The 25,799-nt window shown below is 51.6% G+C and overlaps 6 protein-coding genes across 11 annotated transcripts; 2 read left to right on the forward strand and 4 right to left on the reverse strand.

Annotated features, from left to right (window-relative positions):
* Positions 1 to 92: 92 nt before the first annotated feature.
* plppr3b (phospholipid phosphatase related 3b) lies at positions 93 to 5,685 on the forward strand. Its single transcript, XM_088313213.1, has 8 exons — positions 93 to 346; positions 1,504 to 1,598; positions 1,672 to 1,857; positions 1,936 to 2,062; positions 2,332 to 2,521; positions 2,617 to 2,674; positions 2,977 to 3,150; positions 3,246 to 5,685. Exons 2-8 carry the CDS (start codon positions 1,512 to 1,514, stop codon positions 4,545 to 4,547), a joined length of 2,124 nt encoding a protein of 707 aa, XP_088169339.1. The 5' UTR covers positions 93 to 346; positions 1,504 to 1,511; the 3' UTR covers positions 4,548 to 5,685.
* A 367-nt stretch (positions 5,686 to 6,052) lies between these two features.
* Positions 6,053 to 9,502, reverse strand: misp (mitotic spindle positioning). Its single transcript, XM_088313216.1, has 5 exons — positions 9,420 to 9,502; positions 7,262 to 8,961; positions 6,917 to 6,984; positions 6,805 to 6,843; positions 6,053 to 6,579 (listed from the first exon to the last, which is right to left on the reverse strand). The coding sequence occupies exons 2-5, from the start codon at positions 8,850 to 8,852 to the stop codon at positions 6,490 to 6,492; spliced, it is 1,788 nt and encodes a 595-aa protein (XP_088169342.1). The 5' UTR covers positions 8,853 to 8,961; positions 9,420 to 9,502; the 3' UTR covers positions 6,053 to 6,489.
* Positions 9,503 to 10,910: 1,408 nt separating this feature from the next.
* Positions 10,911 to 14,028, reverse strand: palm1a (paralemmin 1a). 3 transcript variants are annotated; one of them, XM_088313226.1, is made up of 4 exons: positions 13,939 to 14,028; positions 12,914 to 13,073; positions 12,693 to 12,824; positions 10,911 to 12,134 (listed from the first exon to the last, which is right to left on the reverse strand). In XM_088313226.1, exons 2-4 carry the CDS (start codon positions 12,921 to 12,923, stop codon positions 11,614 to 11,616), a joined length of 663 nt encoding a protein of 220 aa, XP_088169352.1. In that variant the 5' UTR covers positions 12,924 to 13,073; positions 13,939 to 14,028; the 3' UTR covers positions 10,911 to 11,613. The 3 variants fall into 3 exon arrangements, with proteins under 3 accessions (XP_088169352.1, XP_088169354.1, XP_088169353.1); XM_088313228.1 differs by having other exon boundaries at positions 12,914 to 12,956; positions 13,939 to 14,024; XM_088313227.1 differs by lacking the exon at positions 13,939 to 14,028 and adding an exon at positions 13,195 to 13,796.
* A 166-nt stretch (positions 14,029 to 14,194) lies between these two features.
* On the reverse strand, positions 14,195 to 20,186 carry map1sa (microtubule-associated protein 1Sa). Of its 2 annotated transcripts, none has more exons than XM_088313210.1 (7): positions 19,973 to 20,186; positions 19,139 to 19,240; positions 18,804 to 18,886; positions 18,597 to 18,737; positions 15,762 to 18,378; positions 15,479 to 15,687; positions 14,195 to 15,406 (listed from the first exon to the last, which is right to left on the reverse strand). In XM_088313210.1, exons 1-7 carry the CDS (start codon positions 20,124 to 20,126, stop codon positions 15,251 to 15,253), a joined length of 3,462 nt encoding a protein of 1,153 aa, XP_088169336.1. In that variant the 5' UTR covers positions 20,127 to 20,186; the 3' UTR covers positions 14,195 to 15,250. The 2 variants fall into 2 exon arrangements, with proteins under 2 accessions (XP_088169336.1, XP_088169338.1); XM_088313212.1 differs by having other exon boundaries at positions 19,149 to 19,240; positions 19,973 to 20,017.
* trmt13 (tRNA methyltransferase 13) lies at positions 19,893 to 24,236 on the forward strand. Of its 2 annotated transcripts, XM_088313219.1 has the most exons (11): positions 19,894 to 20,598; positions 20,738 to 20,784; positions 21,181 to 21,247; positions 21,318 to 21,380; positions 21,471 to 21,540; positions 21,634 to 21,740; positions 21,813 to 21,986; positions 22,099 to 22,171; positions 22,253 to 22,324; positions 22,564 to 22,909; positions 22,998 to 24,236. In XM_088313219.1, exons 1-11 carry the CDS (start codon positions 20,464 to 20,466, stop codon positions 23,185 to 23,187), a joined length of 1,344 nt encoding a protein of 447 aa, XP_088169345.1. In that variant the 5' UTR covers positions 19,894 to 20,463; the 3' UTR covers positions 23,188 to 24,236. The 2 variants fall into 2 exon arrangements, with proteins under 2 accessions (XP_088169344.1, XP_088169345.1); XM_088313218.1 differs by having other exon boundaries at positions 19,893 to 20,598; positions 22,099 to 22,324.
* Positions 22,969 to 25,780, reverse strand: lrrc39 (leucine rich repeat containing 39). 2 transcript variants are annotated; one of them, XM_088313220.1, is made up of 8 exons: positions 25,699 to 25,780; positions 25,277 to 25,440; positions 24,934 to 25,051; positions 24,501 to 24,657; positions 24,286 to 24,422; positions 23,730 to 23,875; positions 23,518 to 23,670; positions 22,969 to 23,413 (listed from the first exon to the last, which is right to left on the reverse strand). In XM_088313220.1, exons 2-8 carry the CDS (start codon positions 25,396 to 25,398, stop codon positions 23,218 to 23,220), a joined length of 1,029 nt encoding a protein of 342 aa, XP_088169346.1. In that variant the 5' UTR covers positions 25,399 to 25,440; positions 25,699 to 25,780; the 3' UTR covers positions 22,969 to 23,217. The 2 variants fall into 2 exon arrangements, with proteins under 2 accessions (XP_088169346.1, XP_088169347.1); XM_088313221.1 differs by having other exon boundaries at positions 25,277 to 25,753.
* Between the last annotated feature and the right edge of the window lie 19 nt (positions 25,781 to 25,799).

Genomic DNA, 25,799 nt, shown 5'->3' on the forward strand with positions numbered 1-25,799 from the left:
GACACTCAACACTAAATGTTTTTCCCCAGTCACTGACGTCACTAGATCACGTGGCCATGTCCAAAGATCGTCATAAACACGCAACGTTAACAGTTTGGCACATTTCGTCTCAAATTAATCGCATTGATTTTTTTTCCGCCAATGGCGTCGCGAGATTTAACTCGACGTGAACATGCACACCATTGGCACGCGCATTTCACGCACGCGCACTCTTGACGCTGCAGCGCGCGGGAGCGTGCATCTTCCTCTTCACGAGCACTGCGGACCAGAGCGACGGCGTGTGGGCAGGCGGCTCCCTTCTCTTCTTTTGTCTTGTGTTCAAGGTGACAGCGGAACATCTGATCAGGTGAGGCGCGCGCGTGCGTGCGTGACGGCATTTTCACCGCATCCTTCATTCTCTCCGCGCGCGTGCACGGCAGCAACGTGCGCCGCAATTCCCCCATAACAGCTCACAGTCATACACAGGTGAATTTTTTTTTTTTTTACAAAACTATCTTTGACGGTAGGCCACGCCCCTTCTGATGTCCACTTTTAACAAATGCGTGCGTGCATATGCCACGTGTGACATGTACTGGTTAATCGCGTGTGTGTGAGTGTGAGAATACCGTCCATGTATGTAAGGACAGCTGGTCCACTTTAGGTGAGCTCTCTAAATGTGTGTGTGTGTTTGTACACATGACATTTACGGCTCATTTTCATATCATGATGAAGACACTACTTTGACTATTTTTTTCCCAAATTTATCCCACCTTGGTTTTACGTACGAACATCATCAATTTGATATCTCTAGCAGTTAAGACCAACACAGTCTCAAAGAGCTTCCATCCATTCATTTCTCGAAATGATCCTCAATTATTACCTTTTGACCAATTATTGCCATTTAAAAACGACAACAGAAGATGACTAAGATTAATGAAGCCAACCAGAATACAGTGCAGTACAATTAGTGAAGTTGGCGATCTTGAAGAAATGACTTTTGAGTTTGGATTTGAAAGTCGTGAAAGCCACTCAGTTGCAGCTTGGGAATGATCTTTCTGGAATGCTTTTCATGTTTTGTGTCAACCATTTGGACTTGAAAAATTGTCCTGTGCCATGCAAATAAACTTGCGTTGCCTTTCCGTGCAAAAGAAAAATATATTTACCAGTAACGTATTGCAAAATATCAAGACAATTGCCGCTTTCATTATTTTCTATATTTTTTTTTTGCTTATATAGCAAAATAAACACTAAATCTCACATTTGACAATATATCGCTCAATGCATTGCATCGTATTTTCCGATATATTTCAATATATTTTCCTTTGCCTGACACTGAAGGTACAATTAATGACAATTTTAATGAAACATTTCATTGATTTAATTTTGGTGCTTTCAGTCTTCCATAATTTGCCACTTTGCCGTTTTTAAATGTCTGCTTGGTGAGTGGCCAGTTGCCAAGCGCTCGTATCGTGCCATCCACGTGGATTGCGTGTCCGTGACGTCACGTGTGTGTATCGCATATAGGTTCCAGGATGATGACGAGTTCGCCGTCCGAAAAGATGAAAAGAAAATGGTCCAAGGACAGTCTGACGCTGCTGCCGTGTTTCTACTTTGTCGAGGTACTCACGCACACGCACAGAGACGCGCGCGCACGCCGACGCACGCGCACGTTTGACGTGGGTTGTCGCGCAGCTCCCCATCGTGGCGTCGTCCATGGTGTCGCTTTACTTCCTGGAGTTGACGGACGTGCTGCGGCCTCCGCGACTCGGCTTTCGCTGTCACGACCGCGATCTCAGCAAACCTTACGTGGACGGCGGTGACGAAATGATTCCGCTGCTCATGCTGCTCAGCCTGGCCTTCGCCGGCCCGGCCGCCTCGGTAGCCGCCGTCGCCGCCCGCGTCGTCCCCGGGCTCTGCCTCGCCCTCTCCTGACCCTCGTTGTGCTTGTGACGTCAGATCATGATGGTGGAGGCCTTCCTCTACTTCATGCAGTCCCGAAGCAAAGCACGGCGAGCGGAAGGAAGCATCAACGCGGGAGGGTGCAACTTCAACTCCTTCCTGAGGAGGACGGTCCGCTTTGTGGGTACGAGCCCCGCCACGCCCACACACGCACCTTTTGGCACAAAATTCGTCTTCTTTTTGTGATGTGCCGAGAGGCAGAAGGCAGCCATCCCAGCCCCTGCCGACCTCGCGACCTTTTGGGCGACCCAATGAGTAAAAAACTGTCAACCAAAACCTTTTTTCAGTGTCATTTACGTCTGATGATTGTTCCAAAGGAAATTCAAGAATGTTTTCCAAGTTCTCCTTTCCTTGCTTCCCCTCTTGTCCGGTCCGGTGGCGCCGCCGTGCCAGGCGTGCACGTGTTTGGTCTGTGCGCGACGGCGCTGGTCACTGACGTCATCCAGCTGTCGACGGGTTACCACGCCCCCTTCTTCCTGACCGTGTGCAAGCCCAACTACAGCCACGTCTCGTGCGACACCAACGCCTACGTCACCAAAGACATCTGCTCCGGACACGACCAGCACGCCATCGCGGCCGCCAGGTGCGCCGCCGCCGCTGCTTTTGGATTTCCACGCGTGCTTTTGCATCAGCCGACAACTTGACACGGATTCGTCTTCCTCTTTTCTGCTTGAACAGGAAAACCTTCCCGTCCCAGCATGCAACGCTGTCGGCTTTTGCCGCCGTGTATGTTTCGGTGAGTTCCACGCAAAAGTCAAAGTTGACAAAAAGTTTGAGAATTCTGCGCACTTTCCATCATAAGCTACTTTTTGCTTCATCTGGTGTTTGTTTGCTCACCTCATCTCGTCATCCCTGCTCCTCGTGTCAGCCAATCGGCTCTCTTCAGCCGCTGGCGTCTCGTGCGGGTGCCTCGTTGTCTCGTTATTCTGTTTGGATTTAGTTTGCGTCATGGAATGGTTTGTTGCTGCGGTGAAATGCCGGCAAAAAAGAAGAAGAAGCTAACTGGACGTGTGCTCTGTGTCACCCCCCCCTCGGCAGATGTATTTCAACTCCACCATTTCCGACAGCACCAAGCTGCTGAAGCCCGTCTTGGTGTTCGTGTTTGCCATCGCCGCCGCGCTGAGCGGCCTGACTCAGATCACGCAGCACCGCAGCCACCCCGTCGACATCTACGTGGGCTTCCTGATCGGCGCTTTCATCGCCGCCTATCTGGTGAGCGCCCGCCATTTGTAGCCTCTCATCGGGAACATTTTTGTTGCCGAGACTCAAAGCGCGCGGCGCATTTCAAGCCGTTGATTTTCCCGCAGGCTTTTCACGCCGTGGCCAACTTCAAGTCCGCCGACATCCCTCCGGCCGCGCCGTCTCCGCCCGGCCTGGACGACCCGTTGCGAGCTCTGACCGAGCGCGGCCACGACTCGGTCTACAACAAAGGCCCCGCCTCGGCGTCTGAGAGCAACGACGAGATCGCCGCCACCCCCGGGACCACCGCGGGTATGGGCCCCCTTCAGAGGGAGGCGGCGGCGTCCATGGGAAGCCTGAAGAGGGCCAGCGTGGATGTCGAGCTCATGGCGCCGCGGAGTCCCATGGCCAAGGAGACCATGCTGACCTTCGGCAACACTTTGCCTCGGACGAGCATCAGTGTCAGCGACGGGACACCTGGTCCGGTCCAGCCGGTCCAGCCGGTCCAGCCCGTCCAGAGACGTCTGAAGACGGTCCACGTCCCCATGGACCCCGTTTCCTCGCAGCGTCTCTTGTCCGAATGGAAGCAGAGGTCCACGGAGATGCGGGCCCAGAGCGTGCGCGACGAGAACGAGCACGGCGAAGGCGACTCGGAGGCGAGGGGAGACGACCGAGGTTCTCCCGTCCTCGTCTGCCAGCCGGCGCTGTCCTCCAGCAAGGCCGCCTCCAATCGGAACCCGACTCCTCCTCCGGGAGGCGCCAAAGCCGTGGCCACGCCCAGACCGCCGCAGATCCCCGAAGCGGGTCCGCCTCCAGTTTCACCAAAGAGCTCCTTAGCCCGCGCCAAGTGGTTGGCTATTCGGGAGAAGACCAGTGCGGAAGTGTCGGGTCGCGTCGCGGCCAACCAGCCGCGACTGGTTCAGGTCGTGGCCATGAGCAAGCAGCAAGGTCTCCTGGCATCGCTCTCCTCGGTGGAAAAATCCTCCGAAAGCACCTCCGCCGGTTCCGGCTCCGCCCCCGCCGCCTCGCCGCGCTACCGGCCAGCCGGCGAGAAGCAGCGGGACGCAATTGTCACCGTGGACGCCCACGCCGCTCACCATCCTCTGGCCCAAACCCCGCCAAGTTCTTGGGAGTGGGCCGGCGCCGGGGCCGACCCACGCGACGCGTACGACCTGCACGGCCTGCGGCGAGGCGACTCCGCCGCCTGCGGCAGCAGTTTTCGGCCACGGCGAGCCGCCGGCGGCGCCTCTGAGCCCTCGCCACCGATGCACCCGTCGCTTCAGACGCAATTTGAGGTGTTGACCGATGCGCAGCGCAAGGAAATGGCCGCGAGACGCAAGACGGCGCTGGTTCTTTTGGAGCGAGACGCTCATCTCACTAGCGACAACAACCACCTCAAAAGTTTTCAAGGTCGCAGAATGAAGGATTAGTTTGGTGGCTTCTTTTCAAATTTCCTCCATTTTGGAGACAACGGTGCCTGTAATGCAGTCACACGGATTCATCGATGGATTCTTATTGGCCGCTTTGTCGAGCAGTGGGCGGGGCACTCTGATTCATCGTCTTAATTGTGGACACTGTATTGGGCGCAGAAAATCGTTCGGCAATGTTGCTGTCGTGTTGGATTTGGCCCAAAAAGCCATCAAAGAAGTTAAGAATGCGTAAAATAATAAAAATAGCACAAAAATTTTTTTTTTTTCAAATTTAATCGTAGGTCGGGTAATCGCTAATTAGCTTTACTTGGTCACTTGAAGACGTCCTAGAAGTTCTTTGTTCTTTTGCTTGCACCTCTGCTGAAGAAATTGGTTGCGAAATTCCGTTTCTCTGAGGCACTGTCGTGAGCCTGCTTCAAAATGCTCACGCTTTGAACTTAGGTCGTTGCATTCTACTAGTTCACCACTAGATGGCACTGAATTCTACACACTGTTCCTTTAAGATTGAAGATGGACAGTACTATCATGATACTTAAAATTTATGGAACGTCTTTGTAAACAAAATCAAAATCTTTTCATCATTTTGGCAACACAATTTCAAAAAGTATCATTCCTGGTTGACTCCTGACGTATTTCGCCAACGGGCCGACCCAGCGCGTGAGGCGTCAACATTTGCAGTTTTGTGTATTTCTACGGGCTGAAGTGTGTTGCGATTGCTCCGTTTCCATGGTGATGCAAAGCATGTGTGCGTGTGCTGTTGTCTGTTCATGTGACACAAAACAAAACAAAAGTAGAGTAGCTCTGTCGGAAAATTAATTTTGTTAGGGTCACTTACATTTGGAACCCTTCAGCCAATTACAGATTAGCAATTTTGAGCGTAGGTCACGTGATGATACAAGAAAGCACACAAGAAAGTTCCGTGCCTCTATTTTCAACCGCTGGCACCCACGCCAGCTGACTTTGGGCGAGAAGCCGTGTTTCCACTCGTGGGGCTGCGTGGGACTTCTTCTTGTCGAGAATCTTTTGGGGTCCACTTCCCCTTTAAGGCCACACTCACGTGATGAAAGTCGAGTGCGGTCGACTAGTCGCCGATGACGTCATTGCCATGTTTTCCGAACGGTCGTATTTTCTCAAATTAAAGGCGATCATGGCGACCCGTTTTCTGTGCGACATACGCGTTGGAATATCAGAAAAGAGACTTCTTTGGTTGGGCGCGCTCGAGCCAAAAAATGTGTGATGGCCTCCTCGTCGGCGCCGCGCTCCAAACGGCATAGAGGAGCACTTCAATCGACCGGTCCGCTAGTCCGTCCAAGCCCTGTCGGCGAACACGGATGCCGACGTTTCGTCTTGGATCCACCAAAAAAGCCACTTGAGCTCGTGGACAACATGCAAAAAAAAAAAAAAAAAAAGCAAATTCCTCAGACGGGAGGTCGATGTGCTACGCGACAAACTTTAAATGTGAAAATCTTTATTGAATGTAAACAAAGGCTGCATGACAAATAAAATGTCTTGAAAAAGTCATTGACTTTTTTTTTTTAGTATTTGTCTCATCACAGCAAATATTAGAAACGTTGATCAAACCGATTCAACTTTGAAATCAAAAAGCAACGCCGAGACGTTGCCTTGCATCCTGGACCTTGAGGCTCGTCATGCGGTATCCATGGAAACGCTGTTGGTGGAGATAAGGAGCATACATTCGCACACACTTCCTGCAGGCCAAGCAGTATGTTGCCATAGAAACAGTGACCGTGAGCATATGTGCTTTTTAAAATCGGACGAAAGGATCCGTTCACATCATCGTCGTCGTCATGAGGCCACGCCTCCCGCATCCACATTGGCGTGCGATGCACAACCGAATCTGAATCAGATGGACTGTGCATGGGTGCGGGTGTGGCTCTGGTTCTTGGTTCTGGTTCTGCATCTGGATGTGCTTGTGCTGGTCTCACTGGTGCAACCGGTTGGCAAAGACGCCCGCCTCCCAGCGGAGCGCCTGTTGATTTTTATGCCGAATAACTCGAGTGGATTCCACCACCTGCACGCACATTTTGACACCAGAACATGACGAGTCCGTCTGATCGGGATTTCTTGAGCGGAGGAACCCTCGATGGCCTCGACCGCCCGCCACTGAATTAAAGGCCTCGTAAAACGGCGACGTTTTAGAGTCCACATTGACGTTGACATCGGCTCGGATAAGCATTTGGCCTTCATGCCTTTTGTCCCATTTTTGTACGAAAAAAGAATGACGACTTGTGCTCACCTGGTTGTTGATGTCATCGACGGGCTGGATTCCCGCATACTAAAAACAAGCAGACAAGAAAAGTGAGCGGCGTCCTGTCGAACGTCCTCCTTGCTTTCGAAGTGGCACTCACAGAGCTCTCGTCCATCTTGAGTCTCTCTCGTCGCTCCTCAAAGTCCCTCAGCAGCGCCCCCGTCAGGCCTTTGGAGGGAAGCCAAACGGTGAGGATCGTAATGACATCACGTGGTTGGGTCTTTGCGCAGGTTATTGATTAGTGAAACGAGCGGAGGACTTTGGTCCGGCTCCGTTTTGGTGAGCGCTTGTTTGCAATTTACGACGGTGACAGCCGCAGTCAGATTACGAATGTTGGCGAGAAGCGAACTGCCGTGTCATGTGACGGCCATGCAAGCCATGGAAACAAAAAAATTGTGTTTGTGTTGGAAAGGGAGGAATTCATGAACTAGAATTTGGGACACACCTGAGTTTTCGATGGGGTAGACCGGCTTGGCGCTCATCTTGGACGCCTGCTCGAGCAAAGGAGCTGCAGAATCCCGGCTGGACTCCGCGAACTCCCTTCTGGGCTTTCCGGTCTCTCTGTCGTTTCTGGACTGAGAGTCTTGTCTGGACTCCTGAAGCTCCCGCTCCCGTTGCAGAGCTTCTTTTATCTCCTTCTCAATGAAATCCGGGGTCGTGTTTTTCCCGCAATGCAGGCCGGTGGACTCGTGGTCGGCCCGCCAAGAAATTGTTCTGGTCCACGATGGAGGAGACGGGGGCAAGGTCAGGGACGTGGAGGTTTCTTCAGCGTGTCGATGAGGACAGCAAGGCGACAAAAAGTTCTCTTCGTGGAATTGTTGCTGTGGGTCTAGAAGCTCTTTAGGTGGTTCTGGAACCTTCCGAGGGAGGTCCTCTTTGTGTTTTTTTTGCTGAATAATAAAGCTCACGTGCTTGTTCTCTTTGGCCTCACGAGGCCGCGTTTGCACTGGCTTGGTTGGAATCTCCACCATCTGGAAGAATCCGTCTCGGTGCTTCAGGCCTCGTGCACGTCGCAGATTTTCCTCTCGTTCTTGAACCAAACGGATCTCCTTCTCAATCGGGGTCTCGTCGTCATACTTGCCTTTTCTAGTCGTTTGCAGAATGTCGTCATCCAACGCGGAGCCGCGACATCCCTCCGCTGACAAGTCGTCCACAGCCAACAAGTCCAGACGGTTCTGTAAGCCACTCGGACCCGACATCTGCTCACTCTCAGTTGAGGTTTGAACTTTGGCCGATTCCGAGCTTGTGGCGTCCTCTTCCTCCAACTTCCCGGACCCACAAGACCTCGCGGGGTCCGCAAGACCTTTTCGCTTGCTCTGCTCCAGTTTCAGGAACTGCTGCCGGGCTGTACTGAAGTTGATCTGAGCCCTGTCGATTGTCCCAGGGTCTACGAGGCGAGGGGGCTCTCGTGGGACAGAACCGTAGCTCAAACCGAAACTTTTGCTCAGGATATTCGGAGGTCGACTCCAATCGATCTTCTCCAGCACACTCAGCTGCTCACTCAGCTTCAAAGTTGGATTTTTCTTTGGGGCTTGCTTTTGGATGATGTCCTTCCTCAGTTGTTTTTCTTCCTCCTCCCCAAACACTCGACACGTGTTTTCTGGCTGGACTTGGTACTGTGACTCAGAGTCTGGAAACAGACTGGCTGGTTTTTTGCCGTTGGTGTAGGTCTGCACTTTAAAGGCCTGGTCTTCTTTCAGGGTCGTGAGATGGACCTGGCGCTGAGGCGATGACATCCACGCCTCATTCAGTTCTGCTTCCCCACTCGTCGGGTCTTCCACGAAGGAATAGAACCCGGAGCGAGATCCCGAGCTGCTGCCAGGACTGTCGGGACCGTCGGAACTGCCGGGAGACCGCTCATCGCCGCTGTCGCTCCCGTCCGGTGAAACGAAGACCCGACGGGCCCGCACCGCCGGGCCGTCGGGAGCCGAGAAGTCGTCCTCATCGATGCTCGGGCCCGTCATGCTACGTAGGTCACATGGTTGCAGGGGGGGCGACAGAGGCTTCAGAACCCACCTCCTGGGAGTGGTGTCCATGGTGATGTGGAGCGCAAAACGTGCGTGAACGGGAACTTGGTGACGTCACGAGATTCTAATGGACAGACGCAAAGGAGCCGTTGCTATGGCGACGACAGGAGAAATGTTGCTATGGAAACAACAGGAGAGGCGACGTTACTATGGCGACCCCAGAAGCTCATTGTTACGATGATGACAACAAAAGGAGGCGTTACCATGGTGACAGGAGGGGATGATACAATGCTGGCATAGCAACAGCGGGAAAAATGTCAGGCAATGGCGGGGGGGGCACAAAGTGTTTTTCAGCCATCGAGACTTTTGGAGACGACTTGAGACACACAACCGTTAGCTTTAGCTTTAGCTTTAGCTTTCATGTGCAGCTCATCAGATAAGCTGAGCGCAGCAGCGCCGTCCCCTCTGCTGTCAGCTGATAACATGACGAGGAGCTGGCCAACGTCAACTGACACGAGGTCAGAGTTCAACCCAAAACGAACAGACCGAAGATGGTGTTAATGCGAACGCTTCTCCGCAAAGGTCGCGATGCGCCAATCAGACGGAACGCTAAAATGTGAAAAGTGGAAGTCTTACCTAAGTTGACTTTGTGGAACAAAAAGGGAGCGAGTGAGTGAGCGACGACCGCACAAACTTCACCTAACTCTCCTCCCCTCAGGCTCCGCCCCCTGCGCGAGGCCCCGTCCCCTCCACAGCGTTTCAATGGCAGCCGTGAAGATTATTGCGGTTTTTCTTAATGATTGACAAGTGTTCCTCTTCTCGTTTGGTCCTCGGACTCCTCCTGCTGTTCACAAAGTCCACCAAGTTGAGCTTTTGAAGAGAGCTTCCGCATTTGTTTGACATTTGTCAGAACGAGCCAGCAAATCAGGAATTGGAATCATTTTTTTTTTTTTTTTTTTTTTTACATCATGAAATTGGTGCAATTGGCTCGTTTCAAGGGCAGACGGGCCTCGTGCGCCTCTTCCTGTCTTGCATCCCGCCGGGCCAACGGCGAGCCGAGCTTTTAGTTTGCTTGATAACCAGCCAGTTGCATCCCGTCGCTCTTCGCTCCATCTCGCTTTCACTCGCTTGAGAAAAACAGGCAAGCGCCCAAGACCATGAAAGGAAAAAAGGAAATCAAGTCAACTCCAATTTATTCCTAAAGCCCCAAAGAGCGTCAAAGGGCTTCATAAGCCCACAGTTAACAAAGATGAACGACATCCCCTGATCGAAAGCCCCAAACCGGGCCAAAACCTGAACCTCCAAAACCACCAAAAGCAAACAAAAAAACTTGCTGCCACTTGAAAGTGTCGTTTGCCTCTGGAACTCGGCCTCGCCTCTTTGATCACAAACTGAGACAGGTAAGCTTGTTTTTTTGTTGTTGTTTTTTTTGCACTGATACCTTGAAATGTGATTTCAATTTGTTCTGTGACCGCGCCCAGAATTCGCTCAAACCACCTCGCCGCATTCAAATGAATGGAAATGCCATGAACTCATTCCACCGCCCCCCCAAAAAAGTGTTTTTCCAATTCGAAAAATCACACTGGAATTTACTTTATTTCACATTGCGTCCTGACATCATCACTTATTGTGCTGCTGATTCTGGTGTGTGCACCGGGCCACCTGGAAGTTCTAAGAGACAGTCACACTCCGCTCAGCTCCTCTTTTGGCTTCTCAGTACGGTACTAATATTAGTTTTTCTTCACGTAGATGAAAGAATCTAAGCTTGAGAGTCTGTCTACATGTGCTCCTCCACCGTTTGCCTTCCAATATCTGCAGCATAAAACGATAACATCTGTCATGATCTGTCCTTGTTATTTATGGGTCAGTATTTCGTTTCAGGTTTTTTCTTGGTGTTTGATGTGTCTCGTCATGTTCATTGTGTCCACCTGTGTTCGTCTAACCAAGCCCCCAGCGTTAACCAATCAGCTCCTGTCCACGTGATCCTCGTCGTCTCGTTAATTTGTTTGTGTGACAACTGACATTCGAGTGCCGTCTTGGTTGTCAGTTGGAAGATTCGAGCACATTTGGATTATGATGACGATGATACTTTGTTTGCCGACGAACTTGTTTTCGACCACCTCCAGCCAAGGTCAAACGAGACTTTTATTTTTACATTTTGTGTCTTTTCACGTCAATACATTGAAGGAATTGTGCGTGCAACGGGCATTTATTTGAGTATTTCACATGAGAACTACAAGACTTATATTTTTAAATAAATAGATTGAATATGTTATTAATAATCCAATACAGAAATGATTCAAATTAATATTCAAATGGATCGAATTGTACATAAAAAAAAAACAATATAAAGAACAAAAGACAAAAGGTTTAATGTACACATGAACAATATTTTTGTGAAACGTTGTACTTGTTCATACTAACACATCACACTTCACTTTTGTGATTACCAACTTTGAGAATGACGATGTGAATATATTTACTTTTTATGGAGCTCTTTTGGGCTTACATGCATGAAGTGCTCATGCTAAAGCTAATTAGCCGCTTAAATCAGGAGGGGGGGAAACTTTTGTGCCACATTTGAGCAGCAACAAAAATAAAATTAACCCAATTATTAAATGAAATGAAAGACTTTAGATTTGACACAACTGATTGGCAAGAAAACTTGTGATCAATTTAAAGCTATAAATGACGCGATCTGCATTTTTAGTTTGGCCCCCACCAAGCACCAACAGGCTCAAAGCGAAGTCAACATTAGACAAAGATGAAGCCCAAAGCTAAACGGACGGCGGCTGTTCTCTTTCGCAAGCATGTGGCGCCCCCTGCAGGCTCACATCACATTGCAGCACTTGCAGGCTTTTTTTCCCTTGGCTGCGGTCACGGCAGCGCTGGCCGTCGACTCGCGCATGTCCATCCGCGGCATTGGGGTGGAGGTCGGCGGGGGCGTGGCTTCCTCGGCCTCCGCCCCTGCTCTCGGCAGTGACGTCTTCTCGTCTCGGGTGAGGACTCGCTCGCCCTCCACATTGCCCTGCTGACCTGTGACCTCGTTGCCGCCGTCCTGGTCCTGCACGCCGTGGCATCCCACGACCACGCCGGTGAGCGACTCGCGGGAGGCGTTCTGCTCACGGGACAAGGCCGGTGGGTCGTCAAACACTGGAGCTGCCACCTCGTCCCCGCTCGCCATCGTGATTTCCTGGCCCGAGCGTGACTCGGCGGCCTCCTCCGCAAGCGACGCCACTGCCGTCCGGTGGGCCGCCTGGTCAGCCGCCTGGTCGGCTTTGAGGATGAGCTCGTCGACCTCGGCGGCGCTGAGCAGATGGACCCCGTCCTGGCCGTTGACCTCGTGGACCACTAGGGGGGCACAGATGTGAGACTGGTCAAATGACTTGACTTCGCCAACTTTAAGAGTTTGGACTTAACTAAACTTTCAAAAGACTCCACTTGACTCTGATTTGAACGGCAATGTTGCAAGCGCCGGTTCGACCCGATGTTGCTCATTTCACATATGCATGCAGGACGGCGGATATGCGAAAGGGAGGGCTGCGCCGGTATGGGAGTGGCCAAATACTCACTCCAATCATTCCCTTTAAATGTGGCACACCAGTTGCATACTCGACCCTCGGGACGGCAGAAGCGCATCTGCACCGTGAAGCGGGTACTTCGAGAATCACCCACCCGTGACCGTTCGGGTGGCCCCCACACAGCAGTGGGACGATTTAAGAAACCGAGATGCCAAATTGGCCAAGACGTGCGGCGAGCCTTGCACTGATATCATGATCAGGATTTGCCGGCATTTGCTCCATAGCGCAGATGTGCTATTTATGAAAATAGGGGCCTCAGCCGTGAGACTTGCGCTTCCTCCCACAACTGTGAAAGGACAACGCCCCCGACACAACAGCGCAACATCACCTTTCTGCTCGTCTTCGTAAACTTTGACCCCATCGCGAGAGCAATCGACAGGAAGTTTGGTGTTTGAGGACAGGACGCGAGTTTGCCCCGTGGTCTTGTCCCGCTCCACTTTGATCTCCACGGAGTACACGGCTGGGACGAACGAGGGAGGACAAAAAAGCTTTGAGGCCCCGCCCACAAATCAACGAGTCACGTGATCCACCGGCCGCCGCCTGACTCACCTCGCTTCATCTTGTCTTCCCTGCTCGCCCGATGAACTCTGACCTGTACAAGGAGAACAGAAAGTGTGATGTCTTCAGGTTACGCCAGGTCAAGCGGCGGTCGCACGTTGTTCGCGTGCCGTCCTCTGGGTGGCGCTGCTGCTTCCGCTGCAGCTTTTGACTGAACACAAACAGGAAGTGCACGACGTCAACATGACATGTTGTGAATGTTTTCACATATTTTCAATGGACGCGACAAGCTGCAATGATGATGCTTTCTGATTGGCTCACGCATGTTTCACCTTAATCCGTTTTTGTCCTGTAGATGGCACGTTTTATTTTTCCTACGCGTCTATGTGCGGCTTTGTGCTGCAGCGCGAGCGTGTGCGCGCATACGTGTGCGCTTGAGTGTCACTCTTATCCTGGCGCTGCAAACGTGTCTTGCTTCTGAAAACGCAATAAAACATTTTGTTTTTGGCCTCTAGATGGCGCCACTTTCATATTTCCAACACCGGACCGGGTCTACTTTCGATTGGCAGCTGCTAGGGACGCACATCAGGACCCCCAGAAGCCTGCTCAGAACCAGTTCCAAAATTCCACCTCCACCCCGACTGTAGTCTAAACATGCAAATGTCATTTTGCACAAAAACAGGCCTTTTAGGTTGGATGCGCTAAATTGTCCCCAAGTGTGATTGTGAGCGTTTTTTTTTGTGCCCTGCGATTGGCTGGCAACCAGTTCTGGGCGTGACCCCGCCTACTGCCCAAAGATTGCTGGGATGGGCTCCAGCACCCCCCGCGATCCCCGTGAGGAGAAGCAGCTCAGCTAATGGATGGATGGAGTCCAATCAGATCAATAAAAGCGCTTCCGCCGAGCACCCGCACGTCTGCAGAGAAACGCGCGTGCTCGCCACACGCAAGACTTGGCAGCCAATCCGTTGACAGGCCTGATCACTGAAAAGCAAATCCAATCAAAACGAACCCGCGACTTGTCGTCACAGTGCAACTCGTGACGTCAAAGACATGCAAAGACAAAAACGGCAACTTACAGTGACAGCGCGCGTGCGTGAGCGAGCAAGCGCGGGCGGCAGTCCACAGATGACTGGCACGCCAAAGCCGCGCCCACTCTACGACCAAACCTTTTCACAATAAAAGCAAGAACGCTTTCAAAATAAACGATGACGTCATGTCGGTGTGTGGCCACGCGATTTCTCGAAGTGACAACTATATAATTCAGCCATCTTGTTTTAGAAATAATGGATGATGCGTCTTGGGTAAGAGTTGCATTCGTCTTTCAGACACAAATACACATCAAACAGAACTTTATTTCTTTCAATAGGCACATTTCAAATTAGTGTTTCAAAACAAAAGCTGTCCGTGTGCGTGTGAGAGAGTGCAACAGTTGTAAAAATACATTTAACTTAACAAATTGTGCTTTAAGAGAGGGGAAAAAAAACTGGGAAGAAAATTTCTGCAGAGTAAAACAATTTCAAACGCTTCAACTTGAAAGCAAAAAAAGGACCATTTGTTCATTCATGGCTAGCACATCTAATTGTCGACATAAACATTTACGTCTTTCTGTTTACCACGCGTCTGCCATGTACGTGTGTGTATGCGGTGCAGCAGTGGGGTGACGAGTATTTTAACTGACTGATATCAAATGTGAAGACATTCGTACCAAAGGAGTCGAAATGCAAAATGGAGCGCTTGAAAAAAGATGAAAATAAATAAATAAATTAAAAGGAGTTTTTCTGAGCAAAACAACATTTGGACGGATGCCATTATGGATTTTCATCTTCATTTGGGTTGACTTGTCTTCTATGTGTGAAAAGTGCACAATAATGTGGTACGGTTGCCATAGCAACGCCCAAGAGGCTAACGCTAAGTGGCGTGTTGGCACATGTTAAAAATCATTCAAGTGATATCTTTTCATGTGCCGGATGGGAGCTTCATGCGAACGTCACGATTATTCAGTCCTCGGCGCCAGCGCTTGATCCTCAAAATATTTTTTACGATTGGATTACAGTCAAGTCATGACGAACAAATCACTTTTCACATCCGCGGGCTCCATTTTGTTCTCAGGACGCAAACCAATCAAATCAGAACTTGGAAACTTCCCATGACTCAATCAGTCCCAACTTGAACGTCAGCAGCTTCTGCTTTTTTCTCCCCAACTCAACTTGGCGCCACCGTCGAGTGACCTCACAAACCACGACGTGCTTCGTAGTCATGAAGCTCCGATCCAGAGACATGAAGTGATGACCTGAGATAAGAAGGTTTCAAATGTGTGTGTGTGTGTGTCCTTAACCACGGCGACGACTGAGTCCTCTCCGTTAAATCAGGCGTCGGGCCGGGCCAGACTCAGAACTCGACCTTGCAAGCCGGGAACGTTTCTTCCTGCATGGCCACGGTGCTGTTGCTGCCCAAAACTGTGATTGACAGCCGCCTCTGCTGCTCGTGCGTGTCTTGGTACCACTCGTGCATGGCCGCCGAATCGAACGTCGGGATGAGCGTCACCTGGGGAGGCACAGCGGTGATCAGAAGGTTTTCCCATCGCCACACACACAAGCCAGCGCAGCGGGTACCGACCGGAGCGTCGGGCCAGCTGCTCTTCCCGTCGAGCAGAGCGTCCAGAATGCTTCTCATGACCGTCGCCTTAACGCGCTCGTCACCGCTCACCACATAATAGGAAGCGCGAAGGCGGCGGAAAAAGTCAGAGTCAACGGTGGCCGAGGCCGACCCGGACGGCAGGTAGGCCAGGTCCACGTGGACGGCGGAAGCCTCGCCAGATCTGGACACTGAGCAAACGCACCAACCGTTCAAAACCTTTTCACGCATCGGGTGAATCTCACACAAGTCGGCACTTTCCTACCTGACGCTGAAGGTTTGCCACTTGCGCTTCGCAATCCACCCAGTGAAATCCGGGCGGGTACTTTTGTGTCGAGGGCGGGGCCCGATTTGAGTGCGGCGGTGCTGCTGGCCTTGGACTTTATGTTCTGGACATTCAGACTTCCGGAAGTTCCCCTTTGCAAGGTCCCGGCGGTTCTTTTGGTCTTGCTGACTGAAGTCTTTTGGTTCTTGCTTGAAACGTCACCGTCTGCCATGCAAGCTTCCGGTTGAGGAGGCAACGGAGGCAAGTCCTTGACCGGCGCTGATGGCGGGTCGGGGGAGGAATGCTGAGCTGGAATGAGGGAAAGGGTCACGCCGGGATAGAGGGGACTACCGGAATCGTCGTCAGAGTCCACGGCCAAGGAAGGAAACTCCTCCGTGGCGGGCGGGACATTCGAGTCCGGGCTCGTGAGGGAGTCGCTGACGGATGTGGGCGGGGTTTCGTGGCTTGCGCCGCCGCTCTGATCCCGGGAGGACGGATCGCACGTGACAATCTGCTGCTGGTTCTCGTCGTCGGGTTGGATCTTTTGGTGCTGGAACTCACAAGGCGACACCAAGCACAGATCGACATCGTGAGGAACATCGTGAGCAACACGGTCTGACGTGCCGTGATCGCCGTCCGCCGATCCGAGCATACGGCGACCGTTGAGCGCCGGGGCAAAATCTCGCCGCGGCTCGTGAAGCGAGTCGGTCACATGTCCGTTGGAGCGGAATTCTGTCGGAGATTCGGACATCAATGTTGGGATTCGCTCCGAGGATGCTGAGAGGGAATCTTCATCTTCAGTGGAGCGAGGTAAGCAGACCTGAGCGGGAAGCGAAGGCGAAGTGGCGAAGGCGTTTGGAATATTTCTCAGAACATGCGCGGACGGCGTATCGTGGAAAAGACGGGAATCTTCCCCGAAAGGGCCTTCCTGGTTGCAGCTGTTCAAGTTTGGACTGGGAAGTGTTTCAGCTTGACGATCTTCCGAGGACACGCGACCTTGAGGTCCGAAGTCCAAAGACGCAAAGGTCTGCGGACGTGCTTCAGTCCCATCTGGGTTTTTGGTGCCACTGTCCCGATTTGGAAGTTCTGAGCTCTTTCTGATGCGGTTCTCGTTGTCATCTTCAGGCCTAAAATGTTGCTTGTCCGACTCTGCGTCAGATTTGGTCACTTTGCTCATTTTTAGACTCCGGACGGGAGACTTTTTCACGTCAGAACTTGAAGCTCCGCCCACTTTCTTCACATCTTTCGGAACTGATGCCGCCATTTTCTTGTCTTTTTTGGCTTCAGGTTTGTTTTCTTTCTTGATTTTGGAGACGTCTTTCCTCACACTTTCTTTTTCTTCTTTCTTTCCGACAGCAGCAGTCCCCCTTTCGTCTTTGCTTTTCACTTCGTTCTTGGAAACGAGCTTCTCAGACGGCTTGACGGCTCTTAACTTCACCTCCTGCTCTTTTTCACCCGTTGCCTTTGGCTTTAATTTCACGGGAACTCGCCCACTTTTGTCCTTGTGGAGGGCACCGATGACTCGCAGGTCTCTGGACTTCAGACTTTCTCGACTCTCGGCACGCTTTGGCAACTTCTCCATTTTGGATGTTTCCAGGCCCTTCGAACTGACCACGGGAATACTGAGAAAGTCCAGTTGTTTGAGTCTTTCGAGTCCATCCAGGATTTTGGCCTGTGGCGCGCATCCCGGGAAAAGGACTCGGACGATCTTCTCCTGATTGCTGGACGGATGCCAGACCAGCAAAGCACAAATTGAAGTGAGGCACGCGAATGGAAGCTCTGAGCTCTTCGAGGTGGAACTTTTGGGCCCGCTCTGCAACAACTCTTCCAATTCTTTACTTCCACTAACTGGATTTAACGGGTACAACTCAAGACGGCCGACTCCCATCTTGTGGAACAAAACCAGCGGCTCAATGGAGGGCCCGTTAGAGCGACACAAGGGTTGTGCTTTGATGGAGAGTTTTTCCAAGTGCTCCAAGATCAGCGCTCCCTGGTCGGCGCTGCGGAGCTCGCTGGGATCTCCCTGGGTGGCCTTCGGTCTTTCCGGAAGATTGAGAAAAAAGACTCCGATCTCTGGGGAGATGAGCTTTTTCATCCAGTCCTCTTCCGCCTGACCTTCAACTAAGTCTGGGTCCTGCTCGGCTACTTTTCTCAGCAGCAAACTGTTCAGCCCGGGAAGATTGTCGACTCCGACGTGCGTGACAAGGACCGAGTCGATTCTGTCCAGATGTCGGACTAGTTTCCAAAAGCAGGCGCGGGGGTCCGAGCCCCCGTTTACTAGAACGTTGAAGCCGTTCACAGCAAAGAAGGCCGAGTCCCCCCTACCAGCGGGGAAGATGTAGCAGCAGGGCCGGGAGAGTTTCAGGAATCCCACGCTATTCGGAGGCTCCAGGAGCTCAAAGGGTGACTCCGGTTCCAGAGACTCAGAGAGGTACTCTGTGAACTCTTGCAGACCCTCCATTTGAGGGAGCAGTCGGGGAGGGTTGACCCGAATGTTTAGGAAGTCTTGCTGGTTGTAGTCCTTCAACAAGGGGTCCCTCCAAAGGCCCGAGTTCGGACAGCTGACGGTGAGACTCGCCTTGGCCGTTGGCGCCATTGAGCTCCACAAGAGACCAACCTAGAAACAAGGTGACCCAAAAACAAGTTTGTCAAACATATGACACAAAGTGTTCTTCGCTTTCTTCCCGGTTTGGATCTCGCAGGCTGGACTGGTAGAGAAGAAGAATGCGAGACTAAAGGGCAGCGTAGCCAATGTGGCGGTGGCAGCTGACAAATGACGGAATCCACAAATGTGCGTGAAGGCCTCACAAGATCGCAACTCTACAAACGGCTCACCTCTTCGTCAGCGCAGATCTGGATCAAGTCGCCAAGTGAGAAGAGGCCTTTCTGGAGCACCATGTCTCCGCTGTCTTCCACACACTGACCGGCCAGGACCAACAATTTGTGTCGAGATGGCTCACACAACAGTCGCCGTACCTTTGCGCAGAACACACAAAGTTACTCTGACATGTTGAGCAGAAGAACGAGACTCAGCAGTCTCACCTCTGAGCAGACCAGATCGTGAGCTGGATTTAACACCACTTGCGCATCCAAAATGTCTCCACGGTGCTGCAACGTCCGCTGACCTGTTACCAAAAAAAAAAAAAAAAAACACACAGTGAGATCCATTAGCTGACCGCTAACACGATCTGGGGAAGAATCCTCGTCTAGATTGAGGTCAACATGAAAACCATCAAAACACAAACACATCATTGTGACTTTTTTTTTTTTGATCATATGACTTAAAGTGGTTCTGCTCTGTAAAAACAAGTTTCACACGTGACAAAAGCCTCACACAACAGTCATCATTCCGCTCCCATCACGTTTGAGCTTCTCACCAGGAATCACCTTGGACAGGAAAGCCGAGTGTCGGGACACGAAGAGCTTCAGCTGCTGATCCAGAACATCCAACTTCATTGGGACCTGCCAGCAGCGCACGCCTGGAGCATGCATGCGCACACGCACAGGAAGAGGAACAATGACTCACTCATTTTATGTTGGGAACACAAAGCATCTGATAACATTTTCATGGGGCGCCGGAACAAACAATCATGACTGTTTTCTGATTGGCTGACAGAACAAAAAACATGTTCAATTTCTCATTGTGGATGTCCTGGAGTTCTAGTGACCAGACACAAGCCTTTCACGCCATATTTGGTGGGATCACGTGACCGTGGCACAGTACCTGAAATTTTGGGGGGGTCCATGTGACGTCTCTGATAAATGTGAGCAAATGCACCGGTGAAATGTGATCAATCATGCTTATACCACATGTGTAAAATATCTGGACAGGAAGACCAGGATGGCTCAACACGGGGCTAAACCCACTCAGAAGTCTGTGTAGACCCAGTTAACCCCCTCTCGTATTTTAGTTGATATTCTAAAATATATTTAGAAATTATTTTCTCAGCCCTATTTCCCACTCCCCATTTAGCTGAGGGGGGGGTCCTGGAGCCGTGCCAGAAAAAGTCTGAGTTGGTCAGGAAGAGGAAAATAATCGTCGTAATGTGGCCTTCAAAATTGTCTTGGCGGCTCTAACATTTTTATAAGGATAAACTTTTTCGGCAAACACGTAATTCTGGACTTTGGACGCTTCTCGCCAACTGCTTTATTGTGAAAGGGTGCGCCGACTTCCCTCTCTGGTGTGGCGGCAAAACTTTGCAGAAACTCACCCGACTCGATCTGGTGCAACAGCCGGTCCAGGTGGCCCGTGGCCCGCAGCGCCCCGACCACCCCGACTACCACCAGCATGGAATAATCCGCCGCCGCCGCCACGGAGGCCGAGTCAGGACCGTCGCCGCCACCGCCCCGTTCGGCCGCCATCATGGCATCATGGCTGGTCCAGTGGAGACGTCACCACGTTTGCTCTCAGGACACGCCCCTCCCGTCACGTCAAGGGCGGGGAGATGGTGACCGAATTGGAACGCGACCAATCGGCGAAGACCACGATAAAGTTTGCAAAGTCGACTTATTTATCACAAACACATGTTTTCTGAAACAAAAACATTCTTGTTTGATGACCGGGAAAATGGAAGTGTTGCATAGTCAAAATAAGTAAATCATCGTCGACCATTTTCTCCCTTCCTCACTAAGACTAAGCGAGAAGCAGTACTAACTTTTACTTTTCGTGAGAACTTGAACGCAACACGGCCACTCGGCAAACATGGCGGCGCCCGCGAGCGACCGAAATGGCAAATGTGCCTTCTTCGTGGATAAGAAGAAACGTTTTTGTAAAATGGTCGTCGCCAAGGGACACAAGTTTTGTGGAGAACATGCCAACATGGACACGAAAGTCTATGTGAGTTGGGATGCATTTTCAATTTACTAGCCGCACGTTGTCGCATTGTAACTGCACATTTCTGTGATGATGATGATGATGATGATGATGATGATGATGATGATGGCCCCTGCGGCGTTCATGCATTCCCTGTTGGCAGGAAGAAGGTGGCAGCAGGAGGATTGTTTGTCCACTCGACCCCAAACAGTGAGCAACACCAACTCTTTCTTATTTACACATGTTCATACTATGAAGCTTGTACACCGCTTTGCATTGTGGGATGTAGCAGACACGTTGCAGGCTAGCGAGTCTGTAAAGAAAGGCTGTGTGATCACTGTATATATGGCGAGAGTTAAAAATATCTTAAAATGCAAGTAACGGGGGGAAATTTACAATTAAAATCTAAACCACAAAGCCACAGAACAATACTTTGCAAAATTCTAAGTGGTAAATGGTTTGGTTGTGTATGTGATATAGCCTCAATTTTGTAAATGCGTTTTCAGTTAATTCTTAATGAATAGAACTCAATATGACTTATTGCACGTCAAAAAATTGAATGTGAGGTCAAATCGTGATTTATTTATTTTTGGCCTGTGTCGTCAGCACGGTAAGCGAAGACAAACTGGACAAACACTTGAAGAAGTGCAACTCCCGCGACAAAGCAAAGCCGGTGAGTGAGTGGCCTGATTTTCTTGTGGCGGTCCCGTGGAAAAGGTGCACATGCTTTGTATCCTCCTCAGGTGTATTACGTGGAAAACATCAACGCTGGCTCAGCTGACGAAAACATGGACTCACTCCAACAGGTGACACCCGCTTTGATTTTGTCCTCAACAGTATTAACGACGTGACTGTCATGTTGTAAATGTTACCACGGTAACCCATTGCGTTCACAGGTAACTTTATGTCAGCAAAGCGCCACTCAATTACGACAGCTGCTAGACAAACTCGATTCGGTTTCAAAAGGTGACTTGGCGCTTAGCTTCACGCGTGGATGACTGACCTACGACTCGTTGGACGTCTCACGGATGTTCTGATCGCCGTTTATGTTGGCCGAAGGTCTGCCGAGCGAGCCGGAGGAGCGTATCCTGTCGCACGGTGTTTTCCAGGAGGAAGCCGATAACCCCAAGAATGGCGACTGGGCCCACAAACACCTGAAGCAGCAGGTAGCCGCCCGTCCGCCCGAGACGCGAAGCCGTGAAGCCATCTGACCGGCCTTGGCCGCCGTTTTGCCGCAGTCTTCCATCCTGGGCCACCTGGAGGCGTCGGGGCTGCTGAGACGCGGCCGCTGCTTCGTGGACTTTGGGGCGGGGCGAGGGAAACTGTCGCACTGGATCCATCGGGCTCTGGAGGGTGACCAACGAGAGCGCTTGCAGATGCTGCTGGTGGAGCGGAGCACCACCCGATTCAAGGTCAGACGGCAAACTCCAGCCGCAGGGTTTGAACGAGGGCAAAAGGAGCGGCGGTCACTTCTCGCCCTCCGACTGCATCGTTCAAATGAAGGTTTTTCTGTCGTGTGTTCAGGTGGACGGCAAACATCAGGATGCCGACGTGGAGTTTGCCAGGCTGCAGATTGACATTCAGCACCTGGACTTGAGTACGATGCAGCAGAACGCGCACGCGAGCGAGCGGCGCTGGTCTGATTCCACTCACGCGACGGCGCTTTCTGCCTTTGCAGGTAAAGTTCCGCTGCTGGAACGCCAGCTGCCGCTCGTCGGAGTCGGGAAGCATTTATGCGGCGTGGCCACAGGTAAGAGTTATTATCTGTAGCGTTTAAAGTGCTCGTTGACGTGGCGCAATTTAATATTTCAGGTACTTGGAAATCTCCTTAATCTTTAATTTCACTTTTTATGTGTAATTGATGTCTTGGCATGAGGTTGCGATTCCAAGATGGCTCCCGAAACGCGAGAGGCCTAAAGTGCAACTTTCGAAAGACGGCTTGATTGTAAACTTTTTAGTTGACGTGACGTTTGAAACGTTCCTGTTCAGATCTGGCTCTTCGCTGTCTCTTCCAAACGTGGGCGACACCCCGAGAGGAAGCGGGCCGGCCCCCGAAACGCTTCAAAGCATCGCCCGACGCGGCGGCGGCGGATGGGCCCGATCCGCGCAGGCCGTCCGGGCCCGGCGAGGTCGCGGGAATCGCGGTGGCGTTGTGCTGTCACCACCGCTGCGAGTGGCGTCACTACGTGGGTCAGCGCTTCTTCTTGGATCTGGGTCTGGGGCCCGCTGAGTTCTCGGCGTTCTGCCGCATGTCCAGCTGGGCCACGTGCGGCATGCGAGCATCCCGTCGGACGGCGGATGCGCAAGACGAGGAGGAGACGGACGTAGCGGCGAGGTAATTCGGAATCACGTTTGAGCGGAGGTGTGAAGAGAGGAGTCGTTCGTCGCTAACTTTGCTCATTTGCCTTTATTTCCTACGACAGGTTTCTGTCACCGGACGAGCGCGAGCGCATCGGACGCCGCTGCAAACTTCTGCTGGATGCCGGCAGAATTGAGTTCCTGCGCAGCAAAGGATTCTGCGGACGGCTGACGCGTTACGTCGGTGCGCAGGTCACCCCGGAGAACGTCCTGCTGACGGCCACGCCGCGCTCGCCATCCGACCTTCCCTTGTAATTGGTGTCGGCGTCCGTTCTGCCCGGCGGTTCACGCGTGCATCGCACGTGCGGCGTGACCGGACGGGATGGCGTGCACGTTGAGGGCGGCATGCGCTCTTTTGCGAGCCTCCCGTATGTACGTCAGCATGAACTCTCGTCCGAACATCTCGCGCTCGTCATCGTCGTCGTCATTGACAGCTGCGGGGATCTCCAGCGTCAGCGGGTTATCCCGGAAGTTGACAAACCTTCACACAAGAACAGCCAAGACGTCCCATTCTCACACCAGTACGAGTGGGGAAAGTTGGTGTGGGCATTTTTTTGTAATCATTTTTGAGAGGGCCGCCTTCACCTGAGGTTGCTCATGTCCTCCATGATGGGGGGGATGTCGCTCAGTCGGTTGCCACTCAGAACCAGCGTGTCCAGGCGGGACATCAAGCCCACGGTCTCCGGAACTTTCTCCAGCTGGTTCCTCTGCAACCACAGCGCGCGCAGCTTCTCCATCCTGAAAGCAGCCACGCCGTTGGGGACGGGTCACCGGCAGAGGCGCGACCTTTCACCTACTTGTGGAGGTCTTCGGGCAGGGAGCGCAGGTGGTTTCCCGCCATGTCCAGCCACTCCAGCGCCGGCATGCACAGCAGGCAAGGCGGGATGCTGCTGAAGGAGTTCATGGACAAGTCCAGACGATCCAGATGCCTCAGCTGGCCCAGCTGAATTTCAGATCAGAGCGAGAAGTCAAGCAGACTGAAGGCGTCACTTTTTTTCGTAGCACTTTGCAACATTCAACAATTCCAAAAGGAAAGAAAAACTCACTTTTGTTAGCCCAGCTATGGCATTTCACACATGTTAGCATCGTTGGACATATTGCCGCGTTAATAAGCAATGTTGAATTCTCTCTTCGCTTTTTGAGGAGTTAGGCTTTTTGTCCTCCTAGTACTTTTTTTTAAACATGTTCTTTCCAAATGATTGACTTTGACCCACAGCTGTTGTGTTTGGAACATATCCGCAGCTTTGAATGAGGCTTTTGCCAATTTAACTTTTTGTCTGAATTCCAATAAATGTTTGGCCTCACTTCGCTATGCACAAGCATCCTGCTCACTCAGCAAAGGGACGGCTTTACCTTGTCCGGAAGCCAGTCCAGCTCTCGGTTGACGGCGAGTTCCAGCCTCTCCAGACTCTCGCAGTCTCCGAGTTCGTTTGGAACTAAGCGGACTCTGTTGTAGCTGAGCAAAAGTTCTCGAAGTCGCGTCAAGCGGCCTGCGGCATCACAACGCACTCAAGTCGCTTGTTTCGTTTTAGGATGGACGTGTTCTCTTCTGATGGTCACCCACACACCGATTTCTTTGGGAATCTCCGTCACCCCGTTCCGCGACAAGTCCAGGACCAGAAGATTGCTAAAGCAGGAGATGAAGCTGGGAATCTTCTGCAGACCGGTCCGGTGGATGTGCCACTCCTGGACCTGAGTCAACTGCACCAGGCATCGTGGCAGCGCCTGGACAGCCATGTCTCCAAGTCAAGGTCAAAGGTTAACAGGTAACAAAACATATACTTGTGCCCGAAATCACTGCTTCGGTAAGATGACGTACTTTAGTTCAAAAGTCCAAAATAATTTTGACTGTCAGTCTAGCGCTGGCTCAGGATTTTAAACTTCGAAAATCTGAAGATGAATTATCAGAGACCCTTTTTTGTTGGTTAGTCCCCCGCCCTCCAGCCGCGATCTCTGTACCTTTCCGGCCTCGAGCCTTCAACTTTATTCATAATGGCTCACCTTCCACTCCTCTTGCTCCAGGCACAAAAGCAGACGACCGTCTTCGGTCTTCACTTTGTCGCGCAGGCGAGCGAGCGTGTTGCGTTCTTCCCAAACGCCCGCCGCAACCAACCTGCGGCTTTTAGCACAAACACGGGAGGGAAAGTCGATAACGAGCAACAAAGCTGCAGCCCAAATGGCCCATTTTTCATTAATAAGCTCAGTTTCAATATTTTTGATCACGTCACAGAAATAATTTTCCTTTTTTCAGCCATTCATTTTGGAGAAATGAGGAAATAAGTGACTACTTGAAAAAGGTCTACTTTTAATGAGGAATCGGGCCGCGCTGGAGGCGGAGTCTCACCTGGAATGCGGCGTGCGCGGCTTCCTTCTCTGCTTTTCCCGATTGTCCTGGATTTTCTGGATTTTGGTCTCCCACAAGGTTTTCATGGAGCTGACCGAGCCGCTCGCCAAAACGACCGCCATTTGACGTCACAGCATGACACCTAGGATCCTGCCGGTTGCCATCTTGTGCCGTCACAAAGTTGCATAGCAGCAGGAGTGTGTAGAACTTTAGTTTACCCTCGCAGCATGTAGCGGTATATTTGGTACATGGGTTAGCAATAGCTTAGCATGGCAGCACGTCGTGGTATACATTGGAACATAGACGTTAGTTAACCCAGTACAGCAGCTGTGATGCTCTCGGTTCAGATGTCATAGTTGCGATGAGAGTCGAATTTCGAGAGGGCAGAGGTTGAAAATGTTCTCGTGTGCAATGTTGCTCACCTCGTTTGCGCTCTTCAGCTGAACCGTAAGCAAAGTTAAATTTAGCTGCTCGCAAGGTCACTTGACCTCTCATAAAAAAAAGTTGCAATATTCCAGCAGAT

This window comes from Idiotropiscis lumnitzeri, chromosome 13, assembly GCF_059441095.1.
Source record: "Idiotropiscis lumnitzeri isolate Australia: NSW breed Sydney's pygmy pipehorse chromosome 13, RoL_Ilum_1.0, whole genome shotgun sequence".
Taxonomy (NCBI): domain Eukaryota; kingdom Metazoa; phylum Chordata; class Actinopteri; order Syngnathiformes; family Syngnathidae; genus Idiotropiscis; species Idiotropiscis lumnitzeri.

Bases quoted from the DNA above. Each gene is read 5' to 3' on its own strand.
- misp (XM_088313216.1), bottom strand. From the start codon at position 8,852: ATGGACACCACTCCCAGGAGGTGGGTTCTGAAGCCTCTGTCGCCCCCC. The intron at 6,844-6,916 runs GTGAGTGCCACT...GCTTGTTTTTAG, and splicing joins TCAAGATGGACGAGAGCTCT to TATGCGGGAATCCAGCCCGT. The intron at 6,580-6,804 runs GTGAGCACAAGT...ATGTGCGTGCAG, and splicing joins TCGATGACATCAACAACCAG to GTGGTGGAATCCACTCGAGT.
- lrrc39 (XM_088313220.1), bottom strand. From the start codon at position 25,398: ATGGCGGTCGTTTTGGCGAGCGGCTCGGTCAGCTCCATGAAAACCTTG. The intron at 25,052-25,276 runs GTGAGACTCCGC...TTGTGCTAAAAG, and splicing joins CCGCGCACGCCGCATTCCAG to CCGCAGGTTGGTTGCGGCGG. The intron at 23,414-23,517 runs GTGAAGGCGGCC...TCTTGTGTGAAG, and splicing joins GAGGACATGAGCAACCTCAG to GTTTGTCAACTTCCGGGATA.
- map1sa (XM_088313210.1), bottom strand. From the start codon at position 20,126: ATGATGGCGGCCGAACGGGGCGGTGGCGGCGACGGTCCTGACTCGGCC. The intron at 19,241-19,972 runs GTGAGTTTCTGC...TGCATGCTCCAG, and splicing joins GTTGCACCAGATCGAGTCGG to GCGTGCGCTGCTGGCAGGTC. The intron at 15,407-15,478 runs GTCGGTACCCGC...GTGCCTCCCCAG, and splicing joins GCAGCTGGCCCGACGCTCCG to GTGACGCTCATCCCGACGTT.
- trmt13 (XM_088313218.1), top strand. From the start codon at position 20,464: ATGGCGGCGCCCGCGAGCGACCGAAATGGCAAATGTGCCTTCTTCGTG. The intron at 20,785-21,180 runs GTGAGCAACACC...CTGTGTCGTCAG, and splicing joins TGTCCACTCGACCCCAAACA to CACGGTAAGCGAAGACAAAC. The intron at 21,541-21,633 runs GTGACTTGGCGC...TGTTGGCCGAAG, and splicing joins ACTCGATTCGGTTTCAAAAG to GTCTGCCGAGCGAGCCGGAG.
- plppr3b (XM_088313213.1), top strand. From the start codon at position 1,512: ATGATGACGAGTTCGCCGTCCGAAAAGATGAAAAGAAAATGGTCCAAG. The intron at 2,522-2,616 runs GTGCGCCGCCGC...CTGCTTGAACAG, and splicing joins CACGCCATCGCGGCCGCCAG to GAAAACCTTCCCGTCCCAGC. The intron at 2,675-2,976 runs GTGAGTTCCACG...CCCCCTCGGCAG, and splicing joins TTGCCGCCGTGTATGTTTCG to ATGTATTTCAACTCCACCAT.
- palm1a (XM_088313226.1), bottom strand. The intron at 12,135-12,692 runs GTGATGTTGCGC...GTGCCCCCCTAG, and splicing joins TTACGAAGACGAGCAGAAAG to TGGTCCACGAGGTCAACGGC.